The sequence below is a fragment of the Dermochelys coriacea genome, chromosome 7 (genome assembly GCF_009764565.3).
Source record: "Dermochelys coriacea isolate rDerCor1 chromosome 7, rDerCor1.pri.v4, whole genome shotgun sequence".
In the NCBI taxonomy this organism is placed as follows: Eukaryota; Metazoa; Chordata; order Testudines; family Dermochelyidae; genus Dermochelys; species Dermochelys coriacea.
In genome coordinates this window covers 125,230,358-125,254,068 of record NC_050074.1, presented here as the reverse complement: position 1 = coordinate 125,254,068, position 23,711 = coordinate 125,230,358, and the positions used below count along the sequence as shown (strand labels likewise).

Below are 23,711 nucleotides of genomic sequence, written 5' to 3'. Positions count from 1 at the left end.
GAACGGCTGCCGTATGAGAAGAGATTAATAAGACTGGGACTTTTCAGCTTGGAAAAGAGACGACTAAGGGGGGGATATGATTGAGGTCTATAAAATCATGACTGGTGTGGAGAAAATAAACAAGGAAGTGTTATTTACTCTTTCTCATAACACAAGAACTAAGGGTCACACAATGAAATTAATAGGCATCAGGTTTAAAACAAACAAAAGGAAGTATTTTTTCACACAATGTAGTTAACCTGTGGAACTCCTTGCCAGAGGATGTTGTGAAGGCCAAGATTATAACAGGGTTCAAAAAAGAACTGGATAAATTCATGGAGGATAGGTCCATCAATGGCTATTAGCCAGGATGGAAGGGATAGAGTCCCTAGCCTCTGTTTGCCAGAAGCTGGGAATGGGCGACGGGATGGATCACTTGATGATTCCCTGTTCTGTTCATTCCCTCTGGGGCACCTGGCATTGGCCACTGTTGGAAGACAGGATACAGGGCTAGATGGACCATTGGTCTGACCCAGTCTGGCCATTCTTATGTGTTTGTGCCCTGAATCTTCCTTTACCCAGTCTGCAGAGCTGGTGAGCACTGTACATTAACCCACCCTGCTCATGGATTCACAGGCTTTGTTGAAGTAGTATTGATGTTTATAGACAGCCCTAGTGAGGGCACTGTGCTCCTGGGGCAAGAAGCTATGTTCATGTACAAGTACCAGGTACCCCTTTTCAGAAAATCCTAGCTCCAGGCTTGGCATCAGAAATGGATTATTCCTTGACCATATGAATTCACCCACAGTTCCAGCAGAGCACACTGCGTAAAGAAAACACCCTTTGTTCTGGATTTCTTCACTGCTTTGTAACTGTGTTTGAGGTGTGGATGCCGAGATGATGGGTTGCCTGGAAACACTTTGGACCTGAATAAATACCTTGGGCACTCGGTCAGCAGCACACTGGGTTTCCAGAGACGTTCTGCCCGGTCTGGAACATTTTCAGATCTGCTCCCTGTCTCGGTGAGGCAGAGGGGACGTGCTGGTCTCTCTGGGGAGCAGGCTTCTCCCCATACTGGTGTATGATCCTTCTCTAGGAGGCTGGTTAACAGAGCCAAAGAAACTTTCTAAATGGGGATCATCTGAAATGACGGGGCGAGGTCTAGAACGTTTGAAACCCTGAATAAATAGGAGCTGGAGCTGAGCAGAAGGGGAGCAAATGTGGAGTAAGATATCAGAGAAAGTGGCATAAGCAGAGAGCAGTGAATGAATCCAAGACGTTAAGCCCTCCTTTCTGGAGGAAGGGGGTTTGGAGACATGGAGATGAAATCAGGTTGGCAGGATTAGCTCCCCCTCACTCCACTCCAGAAAGGGAGGCTGCACTTTGGCCTATGCAGCTTTTTTATATTCCTAAAATCTCTGAAATGGCCTTAGAAGAGGCTGTGTATTTATGGCCCGAGAGTGAGACCCCCAACCCAGGTCGTGCTAACCGGACTGGGGGCAGAGGGCGGGGTTCTGTTGGCCAAACTAAAACAGGTGCGCTGGTCTCGTTGTGACTTGGCCCTCCGGCTGCTGTTTGACTGGACGTTTCAGGTTAGAATATGTTGCTCTGGTGTCGGTTCAGTGCCAGCAGTCTTAAGGATCTCTCTCCCCCTCTTTCAGTTCTACGACTTTCGACCAATGTCGGTCAGTGGAAGGAGCCCGCCAGCAAGGTGACCCATGCGTTAGTCAATATCAGGTAAGGCGTGGGAATGAAGGCAGTGTTGGCGTTCTTGGGAGGTGTTCTGCATGGCTCTGCCCTGTTTCGACACTTCCATGTTTGTTGCACAAAGTTTGTTTTGGAATTTGATTTGCTGTATTAGGCTAAATTGCTACCTTCAGCAAAGAGGGTGGAGGGCTCATGAAAGTGTGAACTACTTTTTATAATAATAATGCCGAGCTCTTTCAGGGGGCTCTGTGCTGTCAAAGCACCTAATGAATTAATCCTTATTGCACCCCTTGCAGGCTGGCAGAGCGATTGTGGGTCAAATGGGCTTTCACTCTTGCTTGTTTCCATTGCATTCATGAGTCTAAAATGGCTGCTTCTGAGTTGCCTGCTCGTGGTGTCTGTCTTGCCCACAGAGATCCTCTTTGCAGAGCCCAGAGCAGAGGCTTTGAGCCCGTTCCCAAGCCCCTTTTAAAACTGCAAGGAATTAGAAAAATAAGGAAAAAAAATGTAAAAATGCTTATTTGAAGATGGTTTCAGTTGGACCTATTGAACTCTCCTGCCCCAGGGCCACAAGTCAATCACTAGCCAGTGGGGCTAGGGATTAACCGTCCCTTATGCCACCTTAGTCCACAGCTGTAGAGGCTTCCATCAGAGCTTCAAAGTTTCTTGCTCTGAAATCTCTAGTCCCAAACCACTGCTGAAGACAGAATACTGGGCTGGATGGCCCATGGGTCTGACCCAGTTTGCTTGGAAGGTGGAGGGAGGGGAATTTAGTGTTTGACTTTAAAAATTAAAAACCCATGTCAGCTATGAAGGCTTGTGCCCATCTGCACCCCAGTCACTCCTTGGGTGTTGAACCCCTTTCCTCCTACCTTTTGGTGTGTTTTTCTCATTGCCGATGGCATGCTCCGTGGAGCAGGCACTGCACCATTCTCTGTGCCTGGGAAGTGCCAAGCACCATGTGGGCACCACCATGTAAATAATCAGTGGCATTGGCCATATTTTCCAGAAGGCGAAACTGAGGCCCAAGTCCACACTAAAAGTCAGGAGCAGAGTCCAAATTGGAACTGCCCTGAGGCATGCTGCCTTCCTGGGAAGTAGAAGGTAGCTCGGTGGAGCTGTCTCAGTTCTTTGCAATTCTCTCACAACGGACAACGGCACGTACAAGGCAAACTCTCTCTGAGGGCACATTTCAAGGAAATACTTGTTTTATGTGTCTCTTAACCACCTTTAAAGGTTTCCTCTGTAAGTTTCATTTCCTCACGTAGAGGTTCCAGAAGACTTATCTTGTTCCCGTCTTTATTTTTCATAAACAGATTTAAATGAAACCTTTGTGGGCAGTTAATACTTCCTAAATGAAGCTGCAGAGCAGATATTTAAAGCGTCACAAGTGTCTGCCCTTGGAGTGCTCTGGAAATTCAGAAGCCTCTCTAAACTGGGAAGCGAGTATTCACAGGTGGAAAGCATGTGGCTGCCCAGGTTTCTAGGCTTGATCTGTAGCCTGTAAACGAGCAGGTTCACTTTCCCTTCTGGGCACCGAGTCTCCCCAACACTTATTCATTAAAACTGATCCTCTCAAGCAGCTGAAAAGATAAAAGCAAACAATTGGCAACGTGATTTCCTTCCCACTGCTGCCCTCGCCGGGGGCACCCAACAGCCGGCAGAGCGGGTGGACGGGGGAAACTGGCTCCACGGGCTCCTGTTTTAGCCTTGAGAGAGATTTTTGTTGTTGTTGCTCCGTGCATGCTCTTCTTCCACCCTCCCTTTCAGTTCAGATCCCTTTTTTGTCATGAATTGTAGTTCCTTGCAGGAGGCTGTCAGAGCCCCTCTTCCTGGGCAAAGGTTGTTGAATAGGTCCTGGTGACACCACTACAGTATCACTTAGAACCCTGGGATTTCTTTAATCCGTATTAGCCTAGTGGCCGGCCTGGGTGCAGCCCAGACTGCGCTTGGGGGAGCTGATCATCTAGCCGTTGACAAAGATTGTATCCATGCTGCTTCAGCTTGAGCAAAGCTCGCGTGGACTTGCCTGTCGACCCTGGCTGGGCTGGAGTGGTGGGTTCTGTTGTGAAGCTGTGTTCTTCCGTCTCGCAGGGGGGGCTTCAAGAGACTTTCATTTCAGTGGGCTGGACTTGCAAGACTATCGCACGTAAACCATCACCCTGTTTCTCATTTTAGTCTCTGTAATTTCCCCTCGCTGCTCTGTGCTGTCTGCTGGGGCCTGCAGCATCTGCTGGTCAGATGTACTGTGTGAAAGGCGAGAAGGGCTGCGTTTCACCCAAGGAAGGCAAGGCATTCCAATTTAGGCAGGTTATTTATGCAGGTCTCAGTTGGTCAAAATGTGGGCACTCCTGCATCTTGGACTGGCATATCATGGAAGCTTTAGAAACTGGCTTTTACCCTTAATCCCAACCAGTGGCTTGGTACCAGTGGGCCATCGTCTACTGTTGGCATGTTTTGTTCAAAGACTCTCAGCTTCCACTGTCAAGGACAGCATCATGAGAGATTTGGGTTGTTCTCTGCATACAAGCAGAGCTATGTTTTGGTCCTCGTGATGGCTAAAGTTAAATACTTCCCAGAATGGGAAGTTGGTGGTTGCCTACGGATCAGTGATCATGACCTGATTGCTTTCAATAAAGGCAAATGGAGGACAGTCCCAGCCAATGATATACATACTTAGTGCTTCAAAAGGGCTCATTTTCCAAAGATGAAGAAAATTATTAGTGAAATTGATTGGGAGGAAAAATTTAGACAGAAAAATATGAATGAAAAGTTGGAGTATTTTAACTGATTAGATGGCCAAAAAGACACAACTCCACAATCAAGAAAGAGGACAACTTTGGCTAAAAGCCCATTCTTCTTCATTTGGGGGGGTGAAAGCAGAGATTAGAAATAAAAAAACAATGTCAAATATGGGGAAATAGATTGCAATCGATATAAATGAGGAGTCATGAAGTTTAGCAAATTGATAAGTTTCAGAGTAGCAGCCGTGTTAGTCTGTATTCGCAAAAAGAAAAGGAGTACTTGTGGCACCATAGAGACTAACAAATTTATTTGAGCATGAGCTTTCGTGAGCTACAGCTCACTTCATCGGATGCATTTGATGGAAAATACAGAGGGGAGATTGATATACACACACAACTCTCTGTGTGTGTATATCAATCTCCCCTCTGTATTTTCCACCAAATGCATCCGATGAAGCGAGCTGTAGCTCACGAAAGCTTATGCTCAAATAAATGTGTTGGTCTCTAAGGTGCCACAAGTACTCCTTTTCTTTTTGCAAATAGATAAGGTAAGCTAAAGACCGGGGAAACTCTATGGCTGGCAGAGCCAAGGTCAATAAGGAGGATTTTAAGTATATTAGGAATGAAAGAAATCCAAGTGATGGTATAGGCCCATTATCAGATGGAGATGGTAACGTTGTCAATAATGATGCAGAAAAGGCAGAAATTTTTGAGATATTTCTATTCAGCATTTGAAAGGGAGCAGGATGGTGTATTGAAATCACACAAGGATGAGGAAGTACTTTCCAATCCATTAGTTACTACGGAGAACAGTGGTGCTGGAACAGTTTTTATAATGGGGTTGCTGCAGGTGGGAATCATGTATTTGGGTTGTTGCTACCATGTCAAGCCAACAGGTGTGGCAGCACCCCTAGTTCCAGCACCTATGATGGAGAATGTTAAACAACATCTGCTAGAGATAAACATTTTGAAATCTGCAGGCCCAGATAACTTTCACCTGAGAGTCCTAAAAAGTTGGCTGGGGAGATGTATAGCTTGCTGCTCTTAAATTTTAATAAATCTTGGAGTACAGGGGAAATACCAGAAGACTGGAAGAGTGCTAATGTTGTGCCCTATTCATGAACGGCAAGTGGGTTGACTAGGGTAAGTATAGACTGGTTAGCCTGGGCAAAGTAACGGAAAAGCCAATCCAGGATTCAATCACCAAAGAATTAAAGGCTAGAAATATAATTATTGCCAACAATGTGGTTTTTTGGAAAATAGTTCTTGTCAAGCAAACCTGATTTCATTCTCTGAGATAAGTTTGGTTGATAAAGATAACTTCAGATGTAATATACTTAAACTTTGTAAGGGGTTTGACTTAGCATCACATGACTTTCTGGTTAAAAAATAAGTGCTATGCAATATCGATGAAGCATACATAGAAGGCATTAAGAACTGGCTAGGTGACAGAGAACATGAAAAAAATGGGTGTTGCTGAGAGTAGCCCACCTTCATTGATTCGTCTCGTTACAGTTGGTATGGCAACACCCATTGTTTCATGTTCTCTGTGTATATTGTGGCAAATTGCCAGCACTGCTATGATGAATCCCGTGCTTTCTCTTCTTGGGTGGGGGTTTCAGGGCGCCATTTCTTGCCCCCTGATCTGGGGTATTAACTGTCCCACTAGTATCCCAGAGAAGGGGCGTGGAGAGGGAGGGACCCAAGCCCACCCTCTACTCCGGGTCCCAGCCCAGGGGCCCTAGGGATAGCGGCAAACCACTTGAACTAGCGATTCCTTCCCCTGGGCTACTTCCCTCTCCTGCTCTTCAGCTTGTGGGGCTTCCTGACCTCTCTCTGCTTGGCCCAGGTTTCTCCCAACCCCTTGTGTCTGTGGAGTCCCTCTGCTCTGCACAAGCCAGGTTTCCCTTTACCTAGGGTCTTGGTCTTCTGGCCCACCACAGCACTTCTTCAAACTCTCCTCTGCTTCCTTCCAAACTGCTCTCTTCTCCAATGCCAAATCACTCTGCTTCAACTCCTCCAACTGTCTGATTGAAGCTGGGGGTTTTATCAGGTGACTGGCTTCAGGTGCTCTAATTAATCTATAGCAACCTCTCTTCCCTCTACAGGGAATAAGGCTTTCATCATCCTGGGGCTTACATATCTCCCCTCGATCACCCTTCTGCTGCCCTCTGGCCATGCTGTATCACAATATATATCTTTCTACTGTATTTTCCACTGCATGCAGCCGATGAAGTGAGCTGAAGCCCATAAAAGCTGTTGCCCAAATCAATGTGTTCGTCTCTAAAGTACCACAAGGCCTCCTCGTTGTGTTTTTTACTGCTGTGCATGGGTTTGTTGGTGTCGGGTACAAATGGTTGAGTTGTGTTGATTTTCCAATACGTCACTGCTGCACTGATTGCCTGACATAAGAAACTCCAGTAGCCAGTGGATGGAAAACTGACCTTCACGCCTCTGAGGAAATAAGCAACTTTCAAGGCAAGTGATTTTTTTGAGGCTAACGAGCCCCTTTATGTTAACATCTTGCAGGTTTGAATTTAATGAGAATTTTATTATGGCCGAGTTCAAAGGGACATCCTGAGATGGCTCACACAGAGAGAGAGGTGGCCGCTGAATCATTGTACTCTTTTAATAGACTTTCTCCTGATCAGTAATTTTCTCAAGGTGAATAAATAGATTAACACGATGATTAATAGATTGAACTTCCCCATTATCCGTAATGCACTCACATCATCATTGTTTTTAAAGTCATTTTATTTTTCACTGAAACAATTTTCAAATTGGGAATGTCTCTGCAGCATGTAGCGAGGTGTAATGAATCAAAAGATCTATGTCTTAAGTGATTGTATTTGTACTGGTAGAACCCATCTCCACTTGGAGTGAGACTGGCTAGAGTCAGTATGCCCAAGGAGCTGCCCTTGGTGGTACTTTCCCTTTGTGCAGAAGGCACCGCTGGTTCTGCGGCTGCTGTCTGCGCCCTCACAGCAGATATTTGTGGGGCAGTGGAGTATGCAGAGCGTCACTTGGGCATACAGAAGGGATACGCTGGTGTCAATCTGTGTGAGCAGCCAGACTGTGTGTGAATAGCTTAGATTTAAGTTTGAGACTGTGATGCTGTTTGCATTAGTATAGCCCTATCTCCCAGCTCTCAAATGACAGCTCCTTGCCGTCTTTCAGGTGCTCCGCAGAATGAACTCAGGAGCCGGGGACTGGAGTGCTGGGAGAGGAAGTGGGTAATCAGAGTTCTCTTCTCTTCTTCTGGGGGAATGTGGAGTTTACTCACTTTTAGTGACAAAACTATTACAATAATTAAAGAACAATGTAATTGCTAAGTTAATCTGTGAGTGATTGCTAAAAACACATTTTACTGGCACATCTCGTGTTCGCCTCCAATGTCACCATAGCCTAAACCCAATGAGGGCACATCTGCACCTCCTTAGTACCTACCTTACCACTGCCTGGCCTGCAATGCTGAAAAGGTCAGCTTACCCACTTCTTTTTTCACCACTCCACCACCGGAGGAGGGGCCGTAGAGGGATTCCTTAGAAAGCTGCAGCCTGTCTGGCACGCTGCTGTGGTACATGCCATACAGCAAGGAGTCCAGTATCTCAAAGTGGGGTGAGACATGCTTGTGGTCTAGGAGTATTGTAATGAATTGCTGTAGGATTTACACAGGTGCCGTGCCGTGGGAGTCCTGGGGAGACGCTGTGCTTCTATGCAGATCACAGGGAGCTCCACTCAGCTTGAGAGTGCAATGAGGGGTCCGTGGTGACCAGCAGATGAGTAAAGAGGGAGGACGAGCTTTGGACTGATTTGATGGGAACTCGAATAGCCAAGAGAAGTGTAAGATAAATAGAAATGTACAGTAGTGCTACCCTCAAGCACTAACTTAGCCGTTGAAGAGGAAGAGGGAGCTTGCTTGGCTGAAACCACATTAGGGGATCAAGTGACCAAAGAGGCTGGCTGTACACATTATGGGAACGGCTAGTGCCTCTCAGGTCCTCTTCCCTTCCATTGTGATAGGCAGTGACGCACGGTGGTGGGTGAACGTAGCCAGGCCTAGGTGGAAGGACAATTAGATGATGATCACCAGCACACTATGCAGCCAGGCCTTGGCAGGCAATGGGAGCAGTTGTGTGGGCTCTGCTCTGACATTCAGGCTGGCTTGGTTTGCTCTCTAGGTCTGTTGATATTGATTGGTATGCCCAATTGTAAATGCTGACTAATGACAGAATAATGACTCAATTAAACTGCTCGCTGAGGTATGTTTTAATAGTAATGACCTTTGGCATGCTGCCACTGCTAATCAAACCTGGCTGATCTTGTGTTACAAGATAGCAAAAAGCCTTTAACTAACTAAAACAATTACTCCTGGTGCCATTGGTAGTTTGCTTTCAAATCCTCACTCCTGTTATTGCCAGTGTTACTGCTGGGATACTTACAGGGATGCAGTCTCATAAGAGTGCTCCCAGGAGTGAGCTAGGAAATGTCTTTTCTCCAATAGATGCTGCCCTGTGTCATGCAGACTCCTGTTAGCAAGACACCAGGTTGGAGGAGTGAAAAGAATTTTCCAAGCTGCTTGGAATAGAGGTTTTTTAATTTGTTGTATTAAAATCCCTTTGCACCTACTTTAATTAAGCTTCACGACTCCTGCGAGAGGTAGCTATGTGTAATAATCCTTCTTTTCCAGATGGGTACCATGAGGTGCAGAGATTGTGACTCACTCAAGTGAGGACACCTTCTAGGAGTAGAACCCAGGAGACCTGGACTCTTGGTCTACTCTACGCATTCGGCTGCTGTTTGAGGGGGCGGTTTGGAAGATCTCTTCTTGTGTATCATATCTTCTGCAGTTTTTGTTGCGAAGGACTTTGGCATCGAAAAGCGGAGCTTACATGCTGTGGTGACTGTGGCAAGAGAGGATCTTGGTTCCTCTGAGTATATGTGCTCTTGCTGCTCATTCTCCACCTGACCTCACAGTGAAATCCTGGAGCCTTCTGCAGCAGCTAATTCTGACGTAAACAGGATTCTGGCTTTACCTGGGGATGGAGTAGGAGTAGATGGAATCTGAGGAGCAAAGATCCTGTTTTTCCATGCCAGCATGGCTAGTAATTTAAAATGGGAGGATGGGGGGAAAAAAGCAGCAAGTAACAAGCATCACTGTCTACACATGGGTTCTTCCAGTTTTCCATGGAGTCACCACCTGTTCTTTCAGCTGTTTTTTTCACTAGTTTCTTGTTGTTTGTCCCGTCTCCTTGTGTGTAACTCTCCAACAGAGGCAGCTGAAAATCGCATCTGTTCATAACAGTTGTGTTGGTTTCCATTTGTTAAAAAGAAAAGGAGGACTTGTGGCACCTTAGAGACTAACAAATTTATTTGAGCATAAGCTTTCATGAGCTACAGCTCATTTCGTCGGATGCATATAGTGGAAAATACAGTGGGGAGATTTATATACACAGAGAACATGAAACAATGGGTTTTACCATACACACTGTAACCAGAGTGATCACTTAAGATGAGCTATTACAAGCGGGAGGGGGGAGGAACCTTTTGTAGTGATGATCAAGGTGGGCCATTTCCAGCAGTTGACAAGAACGTCTGAGAAACAGTTGGGGAGGGGGCATAAATATGGGGAAATAGTTTTACTTTGTGTAATGACCCATCCACTCCCAGTCTCTATTCAAGCCTCAGTTAATTGCAAATTAATTCCAGTTCAGCAGTCTCTCGTTGGAGTCTGTTTTTGAAGTTTTTTTGTTGAAGTATTGCCACTTTTAGGTCTGTAATCGAGTGACCAGAGAGACTGAAGTGTTCTCCAACTGGTTTTGGAATGTAATAATTCTTGACGTCTGATTTGTGTCCATTTATTCTTTTACGTAGAGACTGTCCAGTTTGGCCAATGTACATGGCAGAGGGGCATTGCTGGCACATGATGGCATATATCACATTGGTAGATGCGCAGGTGAACGAGCCTCTGATAGTGTGGCTGATGTGATTAGGCCCTATGATGGTGTCCCCTGAATAGATATGTGGACAGAGTTGGCAACGGGCTTTGTTGCAAGGATAGGTTAGTGGTTCTGTTGTGTGGTGTGTGGTTGCTGGTGAGTATTTGCTTCAGATTGGGGGGCTGTCTGTAAGCAAGGACTGGCCTGTCTCCCAAGATCTGTGAGAGTGATGGGTCGTCCTTCAGGATAGGTTGTAGATCCTTGATGATGCGTTGGAGAGGTTTTAGTTGGGGGCTGAAGGTGATGGCTAGTGGCGTTCTGTGTGAAAGTCACAAAGTTCAGCCACCAGGTTAGCCGTGACATTATCGGGGATACTGTTCCTGACGGCTTGTAGTCCATCTTTGTGTGGAATGTTGGTGTAGAGGCTTCTACATCAATAGTGGTTAGGATGGTGTTTTTAGGAAGATCACTGATGGATTGTAGTTTCCTCAGGAAGTCAGTGGTGTCTCGAAGATAGCTGGGAGTACTGGTAGCATAGGGCCTGAGGAGGGAGTCTACATAGCCAGACAATCCTGCTGTCAGGGTGCCAATGCCTGAGATGATGGGGTGTCCAGGATTTCCAGGTTTATGGATCTTGGGTAGCAGATAGAATACCCCAGGTCGGGGTTCCAGGAGTGTGTCTGTGCGGATTTGTTCTTGGGGTTTTTCAGGGAGTTTCTTGAGCAAATGGTGTAGTTTTTTTTGGTAACTCTCAGTGGGATCAGAGGGTGATTGCTGCAGTTTAATTAGTTGACTCACTTTGATTCGTTTCTCTGATGGTGCATGAGCCAGTGTCATTCTGCCTTGGTTTTTCTTCACCCTTCCTCATTCATGCTGTAGCTTAAGTCAAATGCTGTTGCTCATGGCATTGGCCCAGTTCCAGGAGTAGGGCTTGTTAGTTGAGTGGCATTCTGGGTCTGGTCCCACCCACACAGAAAGGATAGTGCAGCTCCCATCAGGTGCAGATCAGATAGGAAGCCATCCAGTTTCACCAAGGGACACTTCCCCTCTTTCAGCTGCTTGGGCTTGCTCTACACTTGAACTGTGCTGGCACAGCTATCAGTTAGGATGTGACTTTGAGGATGCAGCTTTGCCGGCAGTCGCCCTGGTGTAAATGCAGTGACATTGGCACACGAGTCCTTTGGACTCACTTTGCTTGGGGATCTGGTGTATCTGTTATACAGGCCAAAGGACACTCTCGCTAGTATAACTTGCGTCCACACAGGGAGGGGGGGTTAGTGGTGTCACCGTACCAGCCAATCATTGTAGACCAGGCCTAACTCCCTCTGCCCAGATGCTGTCCCAGGTGGCCTCTGAAGGAGCGTGGCAATGTAGGAGGCTGACATGAGTGCCCCAAGGCTGTTGGCTCTGGTTTTCTGGCAGCCCAAGGCACTTGTCAGCCCCAGTGCTGCTGTTCTGCTTTTAATGGCTTTGTTGCTCTTTTGGGTTAATTCTTTTAGGGGTTTTTTGCCTCTTGGACAAATAGAGGTTTGTGGAGCTGCTGAGGTGCTGACTGGGCCGGCTCGTGCTGCAGGGGAGCGCACCCCGGCGATGCGGCTGTGACTCCCCCTTTTACAGTGAGAACGTAGCCTGCAGTGGTGCAAACACCTGTTGGTTCACTTGGCAATCCTGCTGCCCCAGTTACCCTCCCTCTCATCTCCCTGTGGCCGCAGTAAGTCGACTCCCAGGCATGTAGGCCCACTCAAAGGTGGGGAGGAACACTTTGCTCCCGAGTCTCTGTCTGCTTCAGCCAGGCTTTCTGGGTTTCTCTTCATTGCCTGTAATCGGAGGAGCCCCCTCCCTTCTCCCCACTCAGAAAGGCAACAAGGCAGGGACGGGGAGGGTGATTTCCAGGCAGACCCATCCCTGCACTCTGAGAGCCTACTGTTCTGCAAAGTTGTCCTGCCCTCTACAGGGTGAGGGCCTGTTCTGCTCAGGCGATGGCAGCACGCTGGGGCAGAAGGGACCCTCTGCTGCAGAACTGCACTAGTCAGCTGCTCGGGAATCTCTCCCTATATTCAGCAAATATGCCAGCCTGGCTATGTGGGTCTTAGCAGACAAGCGTTTACCTACTGAGCTCCAGAGTAGCAGCCAAGTTAGTCTGTATTCGCAAAAAGAAAAGGAGGACTTGTGGCACCTTAGAGACTAACAAATTTATTTGAGCATAAGCTTTCGTGAGCTGTAGCTCACGAAAGCTTATGCTCAAATAAATTTGTTAGTCTCTAAGGTGCCACAAGTCCTCCTTTTCTTTTTACCCACCGAGCTGTTTACTCTCCAGTGAACCTTTCTGTCCTTCTGGTCCCCTGCCTCCTTAAGGTGGTAACAGTTTGTGAGGTTTGGGCAGAATCTGCTTCGCTCATGTTATTTGCATCCCCGCCCTATTGCTTGAGGCCCTGCTGTGCAGATCCCATGTGCTCTGCACCATGGGCTGCAGGGCTGGGAAGAGGGCAGTCCTTCCCAGCAATTCTTTCCTGCGCACTGGCTCCAGTGGTGCAGACGCCTGTCCTGCAGTTGTGTTGGTTAAGCTGCTCGCTATCTGTGTGTTCCGATGGGAAAGTTAACACCTGGCACAAAGCTTCAGCTGTGGAAGTCACTGGGACCAGCTTCTGTGGGCAGAGAGGGTGGAGTCAGTGGCTGAAGAAGGGGAAAGCATTTCTCAGTGTGATTGGGGTGACCACCTGATTACAGGGGAGTGCAGCTGACCCATCTGGCCTGCAGAACTGTATTAGCAGGGGAGAGCTCCCTCTCATGCTTGGCTGGCTTGATGCTGCCTCTGTTGAGAAACACAAAAATTGCACATTAGCAGTGGCTGGGTTTTTGGGTGGTAGTGGTGAATAGTTCCAAGCCACTAGACACTTCTGTTCTAGCTTCAGAGGGGTTTGCAGAAAATCACTTTTTGGACCTAAACTGCTTGACTAGACTACATTTCCACTGTGTGCCAGTGATTGGTGTTGTCTGTGATAGCATTCCACGCATTTGTCTGTTTCATCTTCCTCTGGTTGGAACGGGAACACACTAATGGCCTCTTTGGTTTAAGTTTGCTGCTAATGGCCCAGTAATACGCCAGCAGGGGATTCCTTAACGAACGCACTGATGGCCTCTTTAAAGCTGTTCCATCTGCCCAGTCTGAGGTGACTTCTGGATCTTCCCTGGCTGTTATTACTGGTTAGTTGTGAAGGCAACAGAATCAGAGGTACGCTTGATATGTAACCAATAATAAAATATTTGAATCTTCCAAAGCCAGGATGCGTTTTCACCAACAGGTTTCTCACATCTTAAGTTTCAGAGTAGCAGCCGTGTTAGTCTGTATTCGCAAAAAGAAAAGGAGTACTTGTGGCACCTTAGAGACTAACAAATTTATTAGAGCATAAGCTTTCGTGAGCTACAGCTCACTTCATCGGATGCATTTGCATCCGATGAAGTGAGCTGTAGCTCAGGAAAGCTTATGCTCTAATAAATTTGTTAGTCTCTAAGGTGCCACAAATACTCCTTTTCTTTTCACATTTTAAGGTTGTTGTTCAATGTCAAAGACAACCAATAACACAAGGCTTCGGTTTTTACCAGCAGGGTCCTAGTAACTAGCCCTGTGGGATTGTGGATGGCCTCGGTCCAATTCCTAGTTGTCAAGTGTCACCCTCATTCTTGACCCTTTGTTGGTAGTCACAGCCTAGCAGAGAGGCCAGGCATGGACCCTGTGACTGGCGCTGGGTAAGGGTTGAAGGAAGCTTGTACAGATTCTGCCCATGTTGTGCCTTTTTTGAGAATAAATACAGCTTTCCTGTCTCCACTGGTACCACTCTAGCAGTAAACATTTACTTCAATGAAGGAAAATCATTGAGCTGTTTTCTTCGTAACCCAGACAACATAAATACAGTTGTGAGCCGGTGATGCTTTAAATAACGTCTTCCTCACCGGAAAACCAGCGCAGTGATGCTGCAGCTCTGATGCTCGTTTAGAGGAAATCTGTTGCTCTCTGAAGAATAGCAGCCACCCAAATTATTTTGCAGTTCGATTTTTCACTAGAAATGGAAACGTTCTCTTCTCTTAATTTTTCCTTTAGGACTAAATTGACAAAGTACAACCTCATTAAGTACATCTGCTCATTAAGATAATGGAGTGCCTACCTTAGTCGTATACTGAAAGCAATGACAATAGATCGTTAGCATGACTCCAAAAGCTGCAGTCAATTTGAGGATTACACCAAAAATGTGGAAAACGGTCCCCAGAAGGCATAGGAAGCTAAAATACGACTTTTGTTTTATTAAAAGAAAATAGTTCATGTTGGTGGAAATGCATCCAGTTTTCGAGGGTTAAGATGTTTTGTTTTCAGGAACTTTCTCTGATGTTCACGGTGCAGATTGTGTCACACTGATAGAATTGGTGTTAGGATCACAGCAGCCAGTGAGTGCCTGATGGCACAGCCGGAGATGCTTGGAAACCAGAACACTGGCTATTGAAAAAAGGGGAACTCTAGTGAATCGTTCTCTCTCTACACATTTAAAAACATCTCTTGGGTTCAGGCATCTTTGTTTCTAATTTAGAATATTGCAGGGCTTGAACGGGGCTGAACTATAGTGGCTCAAAGAGCCCATACCCATTTTCTGGGAGGCTGCCATCTTGTGCTTCAGAATGTGAGTATGAGATTTAAAACAATTGCTCTTGCCCTTGGAACTGGAAAGATCATGGTCAGTCAGGCTGCAAATAGGGTGAAAACGGATGCAGTGCTGTCTGCATGAGTCTGCACACATTTAGAAGCTTCGAGGTCTGACTTGCCCCATTCATCTCAATGGAGGGCTAATGCTGAAGGCTCTGACATTTGAAATGTCAATATTAGCTATTTCATTGCTGAAAGGAAAGCACCTCAGAGGGAAGGACGATGATGGTCTTATGAAGAACTGCACAGTCCATTGTGTGTGCCATCTCACACTGGTGTGAGGCATGCAGGGCAGAGCTTGAGAATCCCATGCTTCCCAGGTAGTGGAGTCTTTGATACTTTTCAGCAGGGCATCCTGAGAAGAGGCTCTTCTTTATGCTGCCCAGGATCTGGGGAGGGGATCACAGCAGCAAACTCCTGTTCTGTAGGAGAATAAAAACATTCTTGCAAATGTCTTTTCTTCTGGGGGTGGGCCGTGGGGAGGGCTCTGCAGGGCGCTGGACCTTGCTGGTGGACCCTGAGCCCCAAAGCTAAGTCTTGGTGCGTTAGGGATTCATTAGGCCATTACTGCGTGCGTTAATTACCATGCCGTTTTTTCTCCTCCATAGCTGGATTATGAAGAATTGCTTGGGTCTGTTTGGGAGGGTTGGGGTGTCATGGCCAAGGAAAGGATGAGTTCAGCTGTCTGGACCATTGACTTTCAAGGATGGTTTTGGTTACAGTAACAAAAACTGCTGCCCCTCGGTGCAGGAAATGTAGCTGGGTGTGCGTGCTGTGAGGGGCGATAAAAGGCTTTTATTCCAAAGAGACAAGTACAAATGATGCTGCCCTGACATCGGGGGGGGGGAGGAAGGGGGACAGAACATTCCATTGGATCTTTATTCCTGAAGGTTGTGCATTGTACAAATGAATGTAAAGCTTTCTCTGCTGATGTGGGGGTGTGAACATGATACTCTTTATTTTATAGACCATTCTTTACGCAGTGTCTCCAAAGGCTTATGGAGCTTATCAAACAGGGGCATGTGCATGTATTCAAAAGACCCATTGCTTTTATTTAGACTTTTCCGTCTGGTGAATTATTTAATATCCTGCCTATAATTTTGTGGCATAATTGATTTGGTTTGGAGTTAGAACTCTGCATTAACTTTTTATGGACATTCGAGATAAGCACATGTTCCCTTCTAGTTCCAGCAGCCAGTGGTCTGCCATATGTTCCCAGGTTCTTCAGGCATTAGCATTTGAAAGCCCTTGCTGCTTTGAGGTCAGCCCCTGTGTGACATGTAGCCACTCGACTCGGTGGTGGAGTGGAGACAGGCTGTGGAATTTGCAGTGGCTAATACCCTTATTCCATGTCCTGTGGCTTCTATAGCTCAATACAAACATTTTCTCAAGTGTTGGAGGTCCAGAGGGAGCACCCCCCCACCCCATCCTGGGGCTGCTCAGGAGCTTGTCATTGGGCCAGGAACAGGGTTGCTTGCTTCACTTTAATTCTGCACTCAGTGGGTGAAGGTTTGACGTGTCAGGAGCAATGTAGTCACTGACAGCCCCATTTTGTAGCTTTTGCAAACTTTGATTAGGGTCTGGCTCAGTGTGATCCGTTTGTGTTACATACAATGCTCAGAACATACTTGACCCAACAGAGAGATGCATCCTGCCTGAACAGAACCTGTTTATCACCTTAGAATCATAGAATATCAGGGTTGGAAGGGACCTCAGGAGGTTTCTAGTCCAACCCCCTGCTCAAAGAAGGGCCAATCCCCAACTAAATCATCCCCGCCAGGGCTTTGTTAAGGCTGACCTTAAAAACTTCTAAGGAAGGAGATTCCACCACCTCCCTAGGTAACCCATTCCAGTGCTTCACCACCCTCCTAGTGAAAAAGTTTTTCCTAATAGCCAACCTAAACCTCCCCCACTGCAACTTGAGACCATTGTTTCTTGTTCTGTCATCTACAACTACTGAGAATAGTCGAGATTCATCCTCTTTGGAATCCCCCTTTCAGGTAGTTGAAAGTAGCTATCAAATCCCCCCTCATTCTTCTCTTCTGCAGACTAAATAATCCCAGTTCCCTCAGCCTCTCCTCATAAGTCATGTGCTCCAGCCTCCTAATCATTTTGTTGCCCTCCGCTTGACTCTTTCCAATTTTTCCACATCCTTCCTGTACTGTGGGGCTCAAAATTGGATACGGTACTCCAGATGAGGCCTCACCAACGTCGAATAGAGGGGAATGATCATGTACTTTGATCTGCTGGCAATGCTCCTACTTATACAGCCCAAAATGCCATTGGCCTTCTTGGTAACAAGGGCACACTGTTGACTCATATCCAGCTTCTCGTCCACTGTAACTCCCAGGTCCTTTTCTGCAGAACTGCTGCCGAGCCATTCGGTCCCTAGTCTGTAGCGGTGCATGGGATTCTTCCATCCTAAGTGCAGGACTCTGCACTTGTCCTTGTTGAACCTCATCAGATTTCTTTTCGCCCAATCCTCTAATTGTTCTGGTGGCCTGTCTTAACTCACGTTCCTTAAGAACGTAGTTTTCAGGATACCTATATAAATCCTTAAATATTATCCAGACATATATTTGGCAATGATTATGATGACCGGCAAGTTTCTGGTCTATATGCCACCCTTTGGTGAATTCTTATGCATATACCTGACCAGAAGGATCCCTGTAACCCCTAAGCATGCCCTCTGCTAGTTGGTGCGAGGGGGTCCCTTGGTCACACTCCTCTACAGATGTTCCTTGCTATGAGTGTTTTAGTGCAGATTTTGATTAGTTTTGCATTTAGAAATTCTCTGCTGAGCCTTCATATATTTGACATTGTAGCAAAGTGAGATTTTGTTGCAGCTGGTTTCATGTAAGTCTTGTTCTAACTGGTGTCTGTAAGGAGCAGTAATAGATGAACCTGGTCTGGAACACCGTCCGTGGGTTTTTTTGCCACACTATACACCAAAGAATATTTATTTAGCTTTGGGTTGGCAAGAGGCTACTTTAAATTCATGTCTTTCCTCTAGGTTGAACATAGCAGAAATTTTAGGAATAGATGAAGACCAAAGCAGCTAGGCTACGTCTCATCCCCTCTTCATTCTGTTGTCGGCAGCACAGCTCTGCAGCCAGCGGAGATCTGTCATTTGAATCAATTCCCAGCAACAGTGGAGCCAGGGAGGAGCTGGCAGAAGCTGTGTGTGTCTAGCAATCTTGTTTCGCATCTGACCCACGGTCTTTGAAGAATTCAGTGAACTTTGCTTAGTTTCATCCAGTTAAACAAAACTTCCCCACGTGGTGTTTGACAAAGTTTAGCAGGCCCTGCTAGCACTGAGTTTGCATAGCAATTGGCTTGCTCTCCCGGCCCTTGGCATGTCTGATCGCATTTTTTAATGTGATTGGCAGAGTTGCAAGCGGAAGCAGCCTGGGACCAAGGACAGCTAGAGGACTTGAGCTTGAGTGCTTCCAGTCAGTTAATCTTCATGAGCCAAACTAGTCACTCAAGGAGAAGAACCAAAACCACTTTTTGTGCAGTGAGGACAAGGAAACAATCAACAGAAAATCTTCTCCTTTGGGGAAAGAGCATAAGGTGCGATTTGAACTGATTTGATACAGGAGTATTGAGAGAGCGGGCGAGCTGCTGGGAGAACCATCTCTCCTAAAGTTCTTAGCAGACATGCCAGGATTTCCAAAAGAGCTAAGCCCTCCCCTCAGAAGGATTGGTGGTGCCCCCCCATCCCAAAAACACTGGTCACCCTCATTAGAAAATGGTCCAAGTAGGCTGCTAAACGCTGAGGGGAGGGAGGGGCTCTAAAGCATGAGGCGTGTGAATACATCTTGTTTGGGTCTTTGGGTGTTGTCCTTACAGTGTCAGTAATGGGATAATTGTGATGTTCGCTGGGGCACACTAGGGTTTCAGTTCTGATGAGTTTATCTTTGTTTAATGTAGACGCCTGATGCCACTCCCTTTGGTCAGTCAAAAATCACTTTTCAGCTTCAACAGGGCAATAAATGTGTTCTGTAAAATTCAGAGGCCGGCCAACAAATTGCCGTTTGGAATCCATACAGCTGATAAATGTGATCTCCTTAAAGGGAAATCTATTCATTTGACTTAGTGCTTCCATGATTAATAGCTTGCCAGATTAAATTGCTCCATAAAAGTGCACACTACTTTATTTGATCTCCTCCTGGTGTGATTAGCTAGGCCATATTGTATGTTAATTACATTGACATTTTTCTCTTCCTTAGTTTAATTATTTTATAAATGTTTGGCCCAGCATGCTTTCTCTTAGCATGGGTAAAAGCCATTATGTTTTGCTTTTTTTGGCCACTGCCTTCTGCCTTTTTCTCCAGAAAGATCCTGAATTGCTTTATAAAGGTAGCAAACTGCTACAGAGATCACACTCGGGGACCTGTTCTTCCGCCACTGAAACAGAGCAGCTGTATGAACAGCGCACAGCTGCACTACACAGTCACTTAGAACAGGGGTTCTCAAACAGGGGTTGCGAGCTGTCAACCTCCACGCTAAATCCCACTTGCCTCCAGCATTTATAATGGTGTTAAATATTATTAAAAAGGGTGTTTAATTTATTATGGGGGGTCGCACTCAGAGGCTTGCAACGTGAAAGTGTCACCAGTAAATAAGTTTGAGACCCACTGACTTAGAATAAGAAATGAAGAGCACGTGTTTCCAAGTGATGCTCTTGGTGCCGTTTCGGGAGCAAATACCCAATCAGGAGTTTGTCCAGGAGGCTGAGACTAGCCCACCTCCTTTTGCAGAAAGTGCTGTGGAATCTTTATTGATTCCAGAAAGTCAGGTTCTGTGTTTTGTGTCTGCACCTGAAAGACAGCAGCTGAGCATTCCCAGCTAGGCTGGAGTGTTGTTTCAGGGCTGATTTAGCCTCATTCTTGGAGGGCTCCTACTCAAATACTCACCCGGTTCAAGCCTGCTTTTCTTATGGGGTCTGGCCGGATCACAACACAAGGTGGTGAATGGCAGCACACTTCTGCAAACAGCCTAACATATTAAGGGAACTCAACACTAGTCAATCTGATGTAGATTCCAGGTAAAGCCATTTGTTAAGTGTGTGTGTGTGTGTGCGCACAGAGGCACATTATATGTATAAAAATTTCCTCAGACGTAGTACCAGTTCATTCTCCTTGCCTTGGAAAGATATCATTAGAGTTTATTGTATAGTACAAACCTGATTACTTGCAAAAAAAAACAAAAAACAAAACAAAAAACCAACAACAAAAACCCCTAGGTTGATGCAATATTAAGCTTGGGAATTTCAGTGCTCACAAGTTAATGTTCTCACAGCAACATGAATATGGCCTCATTTCACAATGGTATTTTTGATTACCGTTTACGCTCACTAGATAGAGCAGTGGTGGGCAAACGACGGCCCGCAGGACCATCCTACCCGGCCCCTGGGCTCCTGGCCCAGGAGGCTTGCCTCGGCCCCTCCTCTACTGTTCCCCCTTCCACGTAGTTACGCCTCTGTGTGGGCAGCGGGGCTGCAAGCTCCTGCAGCTCTGAGCGGCATGGTAAGGGGTGACGGTGGTGCGTGCGTGCAGTGGTGGGGGGTTTGGTAGGGGATCCTGGGGGCAGGAGATTCCGGGGGGCAGTCAGGGGACAGGGAGCAGGGGCGGTTGGATGGGGTGGATGTTCTGGGGTGGTCAGGGAATGGGAGGGTTGGATGGGGGCGGGAGTCCCAGGGGGCCTGTCAGGGGGCGGGGGTGTGGATAGGTCTGGGCAGTCAGAGGATGGGGGGGTTGGATAGGGGGTGAGGTCCTGGGGGGCAGTTTGGGGTGGGGGGTCCCGGGAGGGGGCAGTCAGGGGACAAGGAGCGGGGGGGTTGTATGGGTCGGGGGTTCTGAGGGAGACAGTTGGGGATGGGACGTGGGAGGGGGCAAATAGGGGGCAGGGGCCAGGTTGTTTGGGGGGCACAGCCTTCCCTACCCGGCCCTCCATACAGTTTCACACCCCGATGTGGCCCTTTGGGCCAAAAAGTTTCCCCACCCCTGAGATAGAGTATTTACAATGTGGCCAAGTTAATATGGGAATCTGTGTTTTTATTCTCTGACTTCTCTTGATCTAAAGCTGAGTCCCCTTATTATCTGTCTGCTCTTTATCTAGTTTTTTTCCAGATAGGATAGTGTGTTGTCTTCCCATGGAATTCAACCCAGAAGGTTGACACAGGCTTTCATATTAATGAACCCATTGTTTTACTGACGGCTCCAGAGCCCAGGACGTTAAATGAGTGCCTAAGTTTTACCTCTGTTCATAGCTTTTCAGGAGCAGTCTAAGTAACTGTTTGCTTTGAAGGCTGTAACAAGAACAAGGTGCATTCAAGACCTCCATTGCCTGCTGGGTAAAGGATTGCATCTTATCAGTTTGCAATAACAGCCATAGGCTGTCACATCTGGAGTTTGTCAGATATATCATTCCTGTTCCAATATTTCAACCCCATGAGCTTGGAGGGTTTGAGGTATCTACCTTCTCTGAACATGATATATAATAGGGGAGAAGGGGGAAATAGGTAGTAATAAATATAAATCAGAAGCTAGGAATTGTAGAAAATTTATAAGGGAAGCAAAGGGTCAGAGAGAGATCTATGGTCAGCAGAGATAAGGACAGTAAAATCTCCTCCTTAAAGTATATTACGAATAAAAGAATCCTAAGAATAGTATTGTGCAAATAATTGCAACAGTGGCAAAGCTAAAGCCAGTTTGGAGGAACAAGAACATCTCCCTGAATCCAAATTGAAACTGCTGTACGCACTGATCATCTCCATTTTTCTGTATGCGTGTAAAACATGGACCCTTACAGCAGAACTTGAATGGAAAATACAGGTGGTAAAGGTGAAATACTTCCGTAAAATCCTGGGCATCTCCTACTTCGACCACGTCACTAATGAAGAGGTCCGCAACATCATCACCCAGCGCGTTGGATCATATGAAGACCTCCTGACAACTGTGAAGAAGTGCAAGCTGAGGTGGTACGGCCATGTAACAAGATCTGGCCTATCCAAGCTCATCCTCCAAGGGACAGTACAGGGGAAGAGAAGAAGAGGTAGACAGAAGAAGAGATGGATTGGCAACATAAAAAAGAAAAGGAGTACTTCTGGCACCTTAGAGACTAACAAATTTATTAGAGCATAAGCTTTCGTGAGCTACAGCTCACTTCATCGGATGCATCTAAGGCGTCTCTAAGGTGCCACAAGTACTCCTTTTCTTTTTGCGAATACAGACTAACACGGCTGCTACTCTGAAACCAACATAAAAAAGAGTGGTTGGGAATGGACTTCACGGAGACTCCAGCACTGACACACAATCATCAGGGTGGAGACAATTGGTTGATTGCTCATCAGTGATGGTGCCCCAGCAATCAATGTTGTTAAAGGAGTGATGATGATGATGATGAAGAATAGTATTAGTTCATTACTGGATGGAAATGATAGAATTATCAATGATAACGCAGAGAAGGCAGAAGTGTTCACTAAACATTTCTGTTCTGTATTTGGGGAAAAGACAGATGAGGCAGTCACGTCATATATGAAGATGAAGAAACACTTTGCATTCCAGTAATAACTCAGGAGACTGTCACAGTAGCTGCTAAAGATGTTTTAAAATCAGCGTAGAAGAATCACAGAAGATTAGAGTAGGAAGAGACCTCAGGCGGTCATCTAGTCCAACCCCTTGCTCAAAGCAGGACCAACCCCAACTAAATCATCCCAGCCAGGGTTTTGTCAAACCAGGCCTTAAAAACCTCTAAGGATGGAGATTCCACCACCTCCCTAGGAAACCCATTCAGTGCTTCACCACCCTCCTAGTGAAATAGTTTTTTCCTAATATCCAAACAAGGCCTCCCCCACTGCAGCTTGAGACCATTGCTCCTTGTTCTGTCATCTGCCGTCACTGAGAGCAGCCTAGGTCCATCCTCTTTGGAACCCCCCTTCAGGTAGTTGAAGGCTGCTATCAAATCACCCCCCCCCCAAGCCTTCTCTTCTGCAGACTAAATAAGCCCAGTTCCCTCAGCCTCTCCTCATAAGGTCTCTATAACCTTCATTCAAGAGTTTTAAAAGATCTGGCTGAGGAGCTCTCTGGGTTGTTAATGTTGATTTTTCATTAAGTCTTGGAGCACTGAGAAGTTCCGGAAGGCTAGAAGAAAGCTGATGATGTGGCCGTATTTTATAAAGGTAATTATAGGTCTGTCAGGCTGACATAGATCTTGAGCAAGTTAATGGAGTGGATAATATGGGACTTGATTTATAAAGAACTAAAGGAAGGTAATGTTTGTGTGCATTAATTACATCTGTTTATGGAAAATAGATCCTCTCAAACTAACGATCTCTTTGTTTGATAAGATTGCAAGATTGGTTGATAAAGGCAATAGTGTTGATGTAATAGACTTAGACTTCTGTAATGCATTTGGTACTACTTGGTACCACATGACATTTTGATTAAAAAAAACTAGTGATATAAATAACATGGCACACGTTAAATGGATTAAAAACTGGCTAACGGAAAGACTTAAAAATGTACTTATAAATGGGGAATTGTCATCAAGTGGGTGTGTTTCCAAAGGGATCCCACAGGGATCTGTTCTTGGTCGCAGGCTACTTAACATTTTTATCAATGACCTGGACGAAAACATAAAATC

The 23,711-nt window shown here is 46.2% G+C and overlaps 1 protein-coding gene across 2 annotated transcripts in view; it reads left to right on the top strand.

Annotated features, from left to right (window-relative positions):
- Positions 1-23,711, top strand: part of ARMH3 (armadillo like helical domain containing 3) — a 184,143-nt gene that overhangs the window by 99,800 nt on the left and 60,632 nt on the right. For both annotated transcript variants that reach the window (XM_038409086.2, XM_038409087.2), the window contains exon 23: positions 1,641-1,716. In XM_038409086.2, coding sequence (XP_038265014.1) covers positions 1,641-1,716 — 76 coding nt within the window. The remainder of the gene's footprint in view (positions 1-1,640; positions 1,717-23,711) is intronic.